The sequence below is a fragment of the Diabrotica virgifera genome, chromosome 3 (genome assembly GCF_917563875.1).
Source record: "Diabrotica virgifera virgifera chromosome 3, PGI_DIABVI_V3a".
Taxonomy (NCBI): domain Eukaryota; kingdom Metazoa; phylum Arthropoda; class Insecta; order Coleoptera; family Chrysomelidae; genus Diabrotica; species Diabrotica virgifera.
The window spans coordinates 120894049-120907121 of record NC_065445.1 but is presented as its reverse complement, the minus strand read 5'-3'; the positions used below and the strand labels follow the sequence as shown (position 1 = coordinate 120907121).

The 13073-nt window shown below is 35.9% G+C and overlaps 1 protein-coding gene across 2 annotated transcripts in view; it reads right to left on the bottom strand.

Annotated features, from left to right (window-relative positions):
• LOC126881283 (dnaJ homolog subfamily C member 11) overlaps positions 1 to 13073 on the bottom strand; it is a 42464-nt gene that overhangs the window by 5228 nt on the left and 24163 nt on the right. The window contains exons 10-11 of one of the 2 annotated variants that reach the window (XM_050645478.1): positions 1570 to 1685; positions 1375 to 1504 (exon numbers count right to left, since the gene is read on the bottom strand). In XM_050645478.1, coding sequence (XP_050501435.1) covers positions 1375 to 1504; positions 1570 to 1685 — 246 coding nt within the window. Of the gene's footprint in view, positions 1 to 1374; positions 1505 to 1569; positions 1686 to 9869; positions 10033 to 13073 lie in introns of those variants that run through there. The other variant, XM_050645479.1, reaches the window with a different exon arrangement.

Here is a 13073-nt window from a genome sequence, read left to right as displayed (position 1 = left end):
TATTTACCCAACGATGGCGATTTTTCATTTATTAGTAGGGCACAGAATTTAACCCAGTGTACACTCCTGAAGCATGGATGGAATTAATTTAAAATTGTCGAAAGCGCCACCCATTTCGTGTAAAAAACGTGGTGGATAAGTTTGTGTCATTCGATAAGTTGAAGAATTTTGTCACCTCATGCCCTGCGGGGTTCTGGCGTAATGATTTCTCAAATACGCAGAATCAAGTTCTCCAAAGATTTTCAATGATGATTACTCGGATCCTTATAATGCTATAGATCTAAATAAAATGAATTGTTTTCAAGAATTTGCACAAGTATTAAAGAACTTTTCCCCGGAGGTTGCCGCAGATATTAGACCCTTATCTTTTAATAAAATGAAAGATATAAAAAAATGCTACAATTTGTACCTCCTGTGCATCATCCATTTTACCTTTCTTTACCCCATTACAATCGCAGAGGTGATAGGGAGGATAATGAAGACATATTACCACCATTTCGAGGTGAAGATTTGGATGAATTAGTTTACTTAATTATTTTTAATAATTCTAAAATGGTCTATGTTACATTTTAAATAAAAAAAAATTAACAAAATGAAGTTCAGTTATCAATAAGAATTTTTTTATATTTGTAAGATTTTTGGTAACCGTAATTAAACTTTTGTACAAAAATTTTGGTTTTAGTTCCTGTACCAACCGCCTTATACATTAAAATGTATTTTTTAATTTTCTCGAAAAAGTGGTTTTGTTACTTGAACCACTTTAGTTCCAGGCTAGCCAAATATACTGTCATGAGTGCGCTAATAACCGACAAAATAACGCAAAAGAAGGAAAACACATTAAGTTGCGAGATAAAAAGAAATGAAACTAGTGGAGGTGGAAGATTTAGCGATAAAAACCTATAAATTTACATTCTACTTATTGGTTCCCACCTTTAGACGTATCGGACGAGTTTGGCAACTGCCACTGTGACAGTGACAGTTTTAGTTGGCATACTTCCCTCTGATACGTCTAAAGATGGGAAACAATAAATAGAATGTAAGTTTATGGGTTTTTATCGCTAAATCTGCCACCTCCACTAGTTTCATTTCTCTTTCTCACAACCTTATGTTTTCCGTATTTTGCTGGTTACTAGCGCGCTCATCACTGATAAAGTGGTAAAAGATTGAGTATTACACAATACAAAAAGTTTAGGTACACAAAAAGGGATTAAATAATATATTCGAGCAAAGAAAAAGAGCGCGAAATGCACGAATATCGCATAGCCATCTTTCCACATACATAGGTGCGTAGTACCTCGAGATAGGTTTGTGTTTGCTGGCGTTCATAGTTCGAAAAATCAGAATTTGTGGATATATTAAAAATAGATAACTTACAAGTTTTTGGTAATCGTAAAGGTTCAGTCTCTCCTACAGTAACTTCATGAGGTTGATCATGATAGTTGTAAATAATATGTAACATTTTTTCTTCACCTAGTGCAGAGTCAAAGAAACCAGGTAGTTCAGACTAAAAATACAAATATCATTAGTAGTACATACAAATCGCATAGAAAAATATTTATCTTTGCTTACTTTGTTTTGAACATGTATTTCTAATTTACTATCTTTGACTAGACATTGTACAGGAATAGTAACATCTACTACTTCATTGGTCATCTCAGCATCTGCTTGTTCAGTATCACCACGATCTAGAAATAATTAAAAGAATTTCATAAAGATATAGTGTATTAAATATTGTTTTGTAAAAATCACAACTAACAAATCTAGTTAGACTTTAACTAAAAGTAATTCACTCGTCGAAGCTGTACGGGCCAAGTCTTATCACTAACAACTTTTATAGAAGCTAGTTTACTAAATATTTATAGATATAACAGCAACATATGATACTGTTTGGACACAGGGATTAATATAGAAACTTGCCCATCTGTATCAGTTGAGTAGGGAGAGTGAGTCAAGTCCCACAGCACTTAGGTCACAATTGTGCATCCTCCCAGGAGGCTGTCGTCCCTAGTTCATGATCCATCCTACCATTTCCAAGAAGGCGGACAAATCACCAGGGGACATCTCCCCTATGTCGGCAGGTGTAGGCCAAGGCTCGCCGAACGCATACTCTCGTATTGACGATAACTCCGGACATTCACATAGGACATGCTCGACAGTTTCGTCATCTCGTTCACACTTCCTGCACATATGTGTGATTACTAGCCCCAGTGTGTGGAAGTGTTTTCTTAGTTGACAATGGCCAGTTAGAAAACAAACTGTCAAGCGTAGGTTTTTCCTTGGTCATTCTTAAGTACTTTTCTGATACTGACTTCCCTAGGTTCCTTAGTGTTACCTTGGCAAGTCTACATCCTGTCCCTTCTTCCCATCTTTTCACGGTTTGCGTGTGGGAGTGACATTTGGAAATTTCCGCGATTGTTGCAGTTGACCAGCCAAAAATATTACCAGGTCCTAAGAGTCTTAGGCCTCCTGCCTTCCTAGCTAGCTGGTAAGCAATGTGGTTGCTTTTATTTCCGTTGTGTCCTTTAACCCATCCCAGGATGATATTGTTACCATCCGAAGCTTGGACTAGTGCCTCATGACACTCCATTACTAGCCCTGATATGACACGTGGTCTGTTCAGGGTTAGTAGCGTTTGTTGTCGGTGCAGATTATTATGGTTTTACCGGCTATACCTTTTCCGGGTTATCTCTTTTGCGGCTATGGATATACCAGCCAGTTCAGTCTGAACTACGCTGGCATTTTTGCCCATACCCCATTTTATACTAAGGTTCAGCGATCTGGAGTATCTCCCGCATGCTGAGCCTTCTTCCATTTTGGAGCCATCGGTGTAAATGCAATATGCATTTGCCACGTTTGACTCCCTGTTGTCTTGTTTCGATTTTGTAGGGTTTGTCGAAGACAAACGTAGATTTAATTGAGTCGCATCCAAGGCCGTAACTACGATGTTGGGGGCCCCGGGGCAAACGTGATCTGGGGGCCCCTACCGTGGGGTCTGGGGTTTATCCCCCAGCGGAATGGGGGAAGGGGTCCGGAAAATGCTTGATTTTAACCCCTTGAAAACTCATTTTAATGCATTTCATGACTGAAGTTTCTTGTACCTACATATTGCTATTTTAGTTGACTAACACAAAAAATTTTGAAATCACCTATTATTTGAAGTTAAATAATTTTGCAAGTACATACCACCTTATCTGTTGTATGCAAGTACATTTTTCGGCTACAATGTGGTTCCTTTCACGTACCAATATGTGGCCTGGGGTGAATTGATTAAGACAATATAGCTGGGACGGGGGGCCCATATTCCGGTTGCATTTTAGTTTTTATTTCGCCAAAATGACTAATTTTCTCAGTAACAATTTATATCTTAACGAAAGGTCTCGGGGCCCCAGCTTAGCCCGGACCTCCTCTTCCAATGACATTTTAGGTTTTATTACTCCAAAATAACTAATTTCCTAGGTAATAATTTAAATTTTTATGTTATGGTCTCAGGGGCCCCAGCTCAGCCCCCTCAACTTTATGTTGAGGTCTAGGGTGCATCTGTAAGGTCGTTTCAAAAATTGTGTCATTTGAAACTATTTCGTTAGGATCGGATTTTAAAATACATATTTTTATTTTCCTCGTCAAAATCTACGCACGGCCAACCAAACGAGGGCCCCGGGGAACTGCCCTGGTTGTCCCAATGGTAGTTACGGCCCTGGTTGCATCCTTGGCCCGCATGTAGCTGGGGCAGTGCATCCAGCTCACCCGCCAGAAAGGACATCTCGATTGTCCCATTCCTACATGAAGGTTTACACCTGCTGACTTGCCCATATTGCTCCAGAAAGATAATTAACCTCATTGACAACATGCTACAGAACCTTCTAAGTAATAATGGGAAAGAATTTTAGCAGAAAAATCAAGCCTCATAATGCCCTTCCACATGGTTCTGTGCCGGTCCCTTTACTTTTCAGCCTCTATATTGCTGACATGTCAGCAACCGAACCTCGCAAGTTTGGTTATGCTGATGACTGGACCGTTGCAACAAGCCACCAATCCTTAAAAACTACAGAAAACACTCTGACGAATGATCTATCTATAATCAGCGTATATCAATGGAGATTACTACTTTAAGAAATGGAGATTATAACCAGGTACTAAAAAAGTATTTTAATAACAAACTATTGAAACACAATAAATACGCGAAATATGTTGGAGTTACTCTAAACAAAACGCTCACATTCAGAAAACACCTGACGAAAATAGCAGCAAAACTAAAAACACGTAACATTATAATACAAAAACTCTGCGGCACTACCTGGGGTCCACAGCATCAACAAGCTCCGCTCTTGGCCTGATACATTCAGTGGCAGAATATTGTGCACCAGTGTGGTTGAATAGCAGACATATTCACCTGTTCGACGCTCAGCTCAACTGTGCTATGCATATAGTAACATACTACACACCCTTGTAACATGGCTCCACTCAACCTCCGCCGCAAACATACATTGGTTAGAGAACACAACAAAATTATGATCCTATTCAGGTTACCTCACCTAAAATCCGCTACATCATTCCAATTTTAACTTAAATGCCCGATGCAGAGAAGAATGGGATCGGCATTATCATAGTCTACTGGACACACAGACAAACCTGACGGATTTTAACGTCCTCATATGGGGTAAACTTCCCTCGCCTTCTTGTGATTGCGGCGCTGCGAGACAGACGATCTAGCACATAGTTGGTAATGCCCATGCAAAGCATACACATGCGACCCTACAGAATTCGTAATGACAAACGAAGAGTCAATAGAATCTACACTCACCGGCACAATTAACCGCTCACCTTGTATTTCTTTCAATTTGCAGAAATTGTCAATCTTGGACCACATTTTCGAATTCAAAATCTTCGAAGAAAATTCAAACAAACATAATTTTGAAAATGATAGTTGTAACAAACCAGCCCCTTGTGCGGCGTCTATGTAAGGAATGCGTCTGGTCAACTAGCAAGCGACACATGCCGTTCCGGTAACCGGTACTTAAGCCGCCCTAGTGCCCTAATATGTGTGGCCTTTTGACCGTTGTTTGTGAGTTAATGTTTTGCAGATGTAAGGACACACAGACACTATTCTTAGTTAGTTAGCGATCAGATTTTGTATGGTAAAGACGAAAATACACCATTCGATCGTTTATCGTGATTTTCATTATTAACAACCCTAAACCCTGAGATTAGTTATGACTAGTAACATTACATAAAAGTATTCGGCTACCCAATATATTTATGTAATGATTCTTTCCCTATCGCGTCGCCTGTACCTTTTTATAATTAGCACCCATCGTGGAGCTGTACCGTTATATTGACCCCCCAACTTGTGGCATTTACTTGAAAATTACGGGATAAATCGAGTTTAGCTGTGTTTCGGTAGTTTAAACGAAAAATCGCCTTTGTGCCATTCCTCTACAGCAGCCGTCTTGAGCCCTTCGAATTGATGTAGGGGCTGGTACTCTTGCTCTTTCCGGTTTTTTGAGGTTGTCCCAAATGTGTTCCATTGGTCTAAGATCGGGACTCCGTGCCGGCCATGCTAAAACTTGAATCCCGACCTCATTAAGGTACTCACGGGCGAACCTTGCGGCATGGAAACGTACATTGTCATGCATTAATCTGAAGTTTTCACAAATGAACGGTGCGAAAGGCATGACATGGTCTTGGATAACCTCTTTCACGTATCCTTGAGCATTCACACTGCCTATATCGAACACAAAAAGATCAGTACGAGCTTCGTAAGGGATACTTTCCCAAATCATTATCGACCCTCCTCGGTAAGCCACTGTTTCGATTATATTGCACGGAGCAAACCTTTCATTTTGGCTATTGTAGACACGCTGACGTCCATCCGGACATCGTAGGGCTATTCTGCTTTTATCTGAGAACAGTATGTTCTTCCATTCCGCCACAGTCCAGTCAGCATATTCTCGCGCAAAACCAAGTCTAGCTCTACGGTGTTGTGGGGTGCGAGCTTAACGGAAATGCCTCAAATTTATTTCTGCCAGTCTTCTTCTAATGGTACTTTCACTGAGACTAACATTTCTCACTTTAAAAAAACGCGTACGGGCTTCAGGAGTGGTGCAAAATCGATTTCTCAACAGGTTGCTGACAATGAAGCGGCCATCTCGAATTGCAGTGCAAGCACGCATTCCTGATCTTAACCCAATTGCACACATTTGTGACAACTACAAAAAACGGGTAAGAGCAAGAGTACCAGCCCCTACATCCTTCGGAGAGCTCAAGATGTCTGCGGTAGATGAGTGGCACAATATCAGCCAATCGGATATCCAGGATATCATGAATAGATTTCCGAACCGGCTCCAATAAGTCTTAAGGGCCAGAGGCAGCAACACCCATTATTATTAACTTTTACTATTATTTACTTGTAATTAGACTATGATTTTCAAAATTGTTGATTTTTCTTCGAAGATATTTAAAAATTGGATTTTTGCTAAGAATCCCTTGATAAACGACTTTTTTTTCAATAATATTATTGTTTTCTTTTCCTCAAATGTATTTTCACCGTAACTTTCATAAAATGTGGTCTAAGATTTACAATTTCTGCAAATTGAAAGAAATAAAAGATGGGCGATTAATTGTGCCAGTGAGTGTATATAAAAAACTAGACATCTGTTAATGTATTTTATAATATATCAAAATGTAAATTTGATTACTAGTATGGTATAGTTAGACCCAAACCCAGACATCCAAAGTGAAAGTTATCCTCCAACACCAAATTGTTCTATATGGTCCACATAATGTTTAGAAAAAAGTCACACCATTTTGAGCGTCGGGTTTGGGGGGGGGGGGAGAGGGGGGAGAAATCTGCAATTTCGTAGTTTTTTACGTTTTTCGTCAATATTTCTAAAACTAAGCGGTTTAGCATGAACAACCCTCTACACAAAATTGTTCTACATTAAATTTGAAATAAAAAAGGCCCGATGCATAACCCTTCTAAAATGAACGGTTCCAAAGTTACGGAGGTAGTATAGTATAATTGGTCCAAAAAAGGCCTAACCCAGACATCCAAAGTAAAAGTTTTCCTTCAACACCAAATTGTTCTATATGGTCCACATATTGTTCAGTAAAAAGTTACACCATTTTGAGCGTCCGGTTTGGGGGGGAGATGGGGGAGAAATCGGTAAATTAGTATTTTTTTTTAAGTTTTTCGTCAATATTTCTAAAACTATGCTTTAGCGTCAGGAATGTTCTACAGAAAAATTTTCTACATAAAATTTAAAACAAAAAAGGTTCTATACATAATTGTTATAAAATCAACGGTTCCAGAGTTACGGAGGGTGAAAAGTGGAGGTTTTCGATACTTTTTATATTTACCGATTTCTCCCCCCTCCCCCCCCCCAAACCCGACGCTCAAAATGGTGTGACTTTTTTCTGAACATTATGTGGACCATATAGAACAATTTGGTGTTGGAGGATAACTTTCACTTTGGATGTCTGGGTTTTTGGTATAGTCATATCATAAATATTGCCCAAAAAATATAAAAAGTATCGAAAATCTCGAATTTTCACCCTCCGTAACTCTGGAACCGTTGATTTTATAACAATTATGTATAGAATATTTTTTGTTTTAAATTTCATGTAGAACATTTTGGTATGTAACATTGTTTACGCTAAAGCATAGTTTTAGAAATATTGATGAAAAACGTAAAAAAACTACTAATTTACCGGCTTCTCTCCCATCTCCCTCCCAAACCGGACGCTCAAAATGGTGTAACTTTTTACTGAACAATATGTGGACCATATAGAACATTTTGATGTTGGAGGAAAACTTTTACTTTGGATGTTTGGGTTAGGCCTTTTTTTGGACCAGTTATACTATACTACCTCCGTAACTTTGGAACCATTCATTTTAGAAAGATTATGCATAGGGCCTTTTTTATTTCAAATTTAATGTAGAACAATTTTGTATAGACGGTTGTTCATGCTAAACCGCATAGTTTTAGAAATATTGGCGATAAACTTAAAAAACTACGAATTTACCGATTTCTCCCCCCTCTCCCCCCCAAACCCGACGCTTAAAATGGTGTGACTTTTTTCTGGACATTGTGTGGACCATATAGAACAATTTGGTGTTGAAGGATAACTTTCACTTTGGATGTCTGGGTTATGCCATCTTTTGGATCAACTATACTATACTATACCTATTCTGTGATTTAAGCAATAGGCTAAATAAAAAAAAAACTAATAAATTACTTTTAATGGCAAATAAGCCACAATTTTACCAAAAAAATGATTTTATTAACGTTTCGAAGCCCAAATCGGGTTTCGTTGTCAAAATACAAAATACTACTAATATTAAACAAAAATGTTGTTGCTAAGTAAAAAATTCTTCTAATAGTTTATTTAATCTGACTCATTTATATTGGCAGTTCAGACGTATATTATACATTTTAAAGTAGAAGTCTTTAAAATGATATCGCCAATATTTATGAGTTGCGTTCCTGGGACGACTTTACTAAAATTTTTTACTTAGCAACAACATTTTTGTTTATTTTAGTAGTATTTTGTATTTTGATAACGAAACCCGATTTGGGCTTCGAAACGTTAATAAAATCATTTTTTTGGTAAAATTGTGACTTATTTCCCATTAAAAGTAATTTATTATAAAAATGCCACAAGAAAATAGCTTCAGAACAACATTAAAAAAAAACTGCTAAAAGCATTTCAAGAAATCTTGAAATCCATGACTATGTAATATAGTATAGTATGGTATAACTAGACCCAAACCCAGACATTCCAAGTGAAAGTTATCCTTTAACACCAAATTGTTCTATGTATATGGTCCACATATTGTTCAGTAAAAAGTTACACCACTTTGAGCGAGAAGTCGGTAAATTAGGAGTTTTTTACGTTTTTTGTCAATATTTAAAAAAATATGCGGTTTAGCGTGATCAATGTTCTATACAAAAATGTTCTACATTAAATTTTAAATAAAAAAGGTCCTATGCATAATCCTTCTAAAACGAACGGTTCCAAAATTACGGAGGTAGTATAGTATATGGTCCAAAAAAGGCCGAACCCCGTCATCCAAAATAAAAGTTTTCCTCCAACACTATGAATAAATAGTTCTGTATGGTCCATATATTGCTCAGTAAAAAGTTGCACCATTTTGAGCGTCGGATTTGGGGGAGGTGGAGGGGAGAAGTCGGCAAATTAGTATTTTTTATTTACGTTTTGAAGTTATACTTCTTTAAGATCGAGAGTGAAATTTTATAATTCCCTGGCGCATGCGCACACAGACAGTATGTAGTTCGTTGCTAATCTTTCAAATTATGTATGTATCAGCGCAAATAAGTCATTAAAAGAATATATTAGTGTTTTTAGTAAATGTATTATTTATTATAATTTTTGTGTCTTTGGATTTGTCTTCCTCGGTAGTAAGATAATAAAATATGTAGGTATAACATTTTTATACTTCACTTGATCTATTTGTCACCGTGTTGTGTAATTATATCCGAGACGTCACTTACAAGGAGCTCGATAGCTTGGTTAGTAGAGCATTGGACCAGAGATCGAGAGGTCCCGGGTTCCAATCCCGGATGATTCATATATTTTTTTTTTGTTGTTTTAATAACATTTTTTTTGAAAGTGGTAGGTAAGAAAGTTAGCTTAATATTTAAATAAAATACAACGTGTTAAGTATATTATTTATTTCGTTGAAATTATATAATAGAAGTATAACTTCTTACGTGCGTACAAAGTACACACATATTCTTTTTTTTTGTCAATATTTCTAAACCTAAGCGGTTTATCGTGAACAATATTCTATACAAAAATGTTCTACATTAAATTTGAAACGAAAATTCTACTGTTGGAAAGATATTCATGCGACATTGTCCATAGAAAGTTCAGATTGGGTTTCTCCTTACCAGAGATTTATATGGCCTAGGCCTGCAGAAGCCTCTTGGTGAGGTTGACGTTCCTTCAAGGGCTTATCAGTAACATACCGCCGGCCAATGAAATAGCAAATTATATTTAGAAAACACAATCCTGTTAAAAAAATTAGTTTCTTAAGTTCAATATATTACAATTTGTTCAAACAATATAAAAAATATGGAAACCCTCCACTTTACACCCTCCGTAACTCCGAAACCGTTGATTTTAGAACAATTATGCATAGGACCTTTTTCGTTTCAAATTCAATGAAGAACATTTCTGAATAGAATATTTTTCACGCTTTACACCATACACATTTTAGTAAAGTCGTCCCAGGAACGCAACTCATAAATATTGGCGATATCATTTTAAAGACTTCTACTTTAAAATGTATAATATACGTCTGAATTGCCAATATAAATGAGTCAGATTAAATAAACTATTAGAAGAATTTTTTACTTAGCAACAACATTTTTGTTTAATATTAGTAGTATTTTGTATTTTGACAACGAAACCCGATTTGGGCTTCGAAACGTTAATAAAATCATTTTTTTGGTAAAATTGTGGCTTATTTGCCATTAAAAGTAATTTATTAGTTTTTTTTTTATTTAGCCTATTGCTTAAATCACAGAATAGGTATAGTATAGTATAGTTGATCCAAAAGATGGCATAACCCAGACATCCAAAGTGAAAGTTATCCTTCAACACCAAATTGTTCTATATGGTCCACACAATGTCCAGAAAAAAGTCACACCATTTTAAGCGTCGGGTTTGGAGGGAGAGGGGGGAGAAATCGGTAAATTCGTAGTTTTTTAAGTTTATCGCCAATATTTCTAAAACTATGCGGTTTAGCATGAACAACCGTCTATACAAAATTGTTCTACATTAAATTTGAAATAAAAAAGGCCCTATGCATAATCTTTCTAAAATGAATGGTTCCAAAGTTACGGAGGTAGTATAGTATAACTGGTCCAAAAAAAGGCCTAACCCAAACATCCAAAGTAAAAGTTTTCCTCCAACATCAAAATGTTCTATATGGTCCACATATTGTTCAGTAAAAAGTTACACCATTTTGAGCGTCCGGTTTGGGAGGGAGATGGGAGAGAAGCCGGTAAATTAGTAGTTTTTTTACGTTTTTCATCAATATTTCTAAAACTATGCTTTAGCGTAAACAATGTTATATACCAAAATGTTCTACATGAAATTTAAAACAAACAATATTCTATACATAATTGTTATAAAATCAACGGTTCCAGAGTTACGGAGGGTGAAAATTCGAGATTTTCGATACTTTTTATATTTTTTGGGCAATATTTATGATATGACTATACCAAAAACCCAGACATCCAAAGTGAAAGTTATCCTCCAACACCAAATTGTTCTATATGGTCCACATAATGTTCAGAAAAAAGTTACACCATTTTGAGCTCGAGTTTGGGGGGGAGAGGGGGGGAGAAATCGGTAAATATAGGGTCAATCCATTTTAAATCACCCAATATAAATATAATTTGTTGCTCAACATTTTTAATTTTCCTCATTCTTTTATCATGGATTCCCTATAGGTAGATATTCACAAAAATCCATTTGAAAAAAATTTGTAAGCCATATTTTTTATTTTGCAGCCATTTTTAAAATGACGACTCGGCGAATTTAATGAAAAAACGGGGTTTGCCGAAAATTTAATTGCCAAGTCATTGTTAAAGATATCAACATAATCTAAACACCAGTGTGTTCAGCATGAAATTCCCTTCAAAAATATGTTATTTAAATTTCTCTATCATTAAAGAAAGTCAATAAAACTTTCTCCAAAACTTCGGAAAGAATTTAGCAAAATCGTTCATTTTTAAGACCATTAATTCTTAGAAAGGAGAAGTATCTCACAAATAATAATTTATTTCTGTGTTGAATAATCAAAATACTACCAGCAGCATAAGTTGTAGTCTTGGGAATCAACTCCTTTTTTCCCTACAGTTTTTCAAAAATGACCGAAAGCACGTTAATGTCAATTTTCAAAGATCAATATCTGAAAAGGGACTGAATAAAAACAAGTGAAATTTTTATTAAATGTTCTTTATACTGATAAGAATATCTCACAAAAAAATTATGACTGAGACTCAACTAAGTTTTGAGTTATAGAGTTGTGAATTCCAATAAAAACTCTAACTTTTTAATACACTCGTGCAATGCTAAATTAGCAACTCAATGCTAAAATTATCTTAATTTTCAAAATTAAATGATGCTTAAATCTATATATTATTATTAGAGTTTTAAAATAACACCTGCACCTACATGTCTCTGCAAGTGGAGACATGAACACCCCCCCCCCCACCTCAATCACCATTGCTTTGGTATTGATGAGGCTCAGTTGATGATAGTTATTTGACTAGTGAACATGTCCTGTTAGTGCAGTTTTGGAATTGTATCACTACATTGATGTGCTTAATTAAATTTACTTATATTAGTAATGTTATTTAATTGATTGTTTAATTATCCAGTATGAGTTGTTTTGTGGGTGAACAGTGTCATAAACAACACTACAAGAAAGAAGAGTCTGAAAATTTTATTAGTGTAAGTGACTTGCTAACTGAAGAACAATGTTTGCTCAAATTAAGAATGTCAAATGAAATTACCAATATCTGCCATTACCACAGAGATAAATATTTAGACAAGTACAACCACATTTTTGGGAAAAAATGTGACTCATTTAGTAGTCATAAAAGGCCAATAAAAAATGGTTTGCGTAAAATACTAATTGAACACCTTTCCAAGAGTAAAAATGTGGATGTCAAACTAATTCCTGGACAGGCTCTATGTCCAACATGTGCAACAAATATATTTGTAGAAAAATTGCCCAAAAAAGAGACAAAAAATGTTCAAAATGATCCTGAATTTCTTCCTGGCCCTTTTGAATTAGTACAGGAGAATCCTTTGCATCAAGTGGAATCGATTTGTGAAACTTTGGAATTGTCTCCTTTATGTAAAATAACAAAGCTTAACAAAGAACGACTGTCAGCTTTGCAAAGAAAAACTGACAAAATTACGAGCACAGTCAAGCGAAAGTTAGAAGAATCATTCTATAATGACTTAGAAACTCAGAATTTAAATGCTGTAGAAACTTACTACTATTAGTGAGTATGACATACTCATTACTAAAC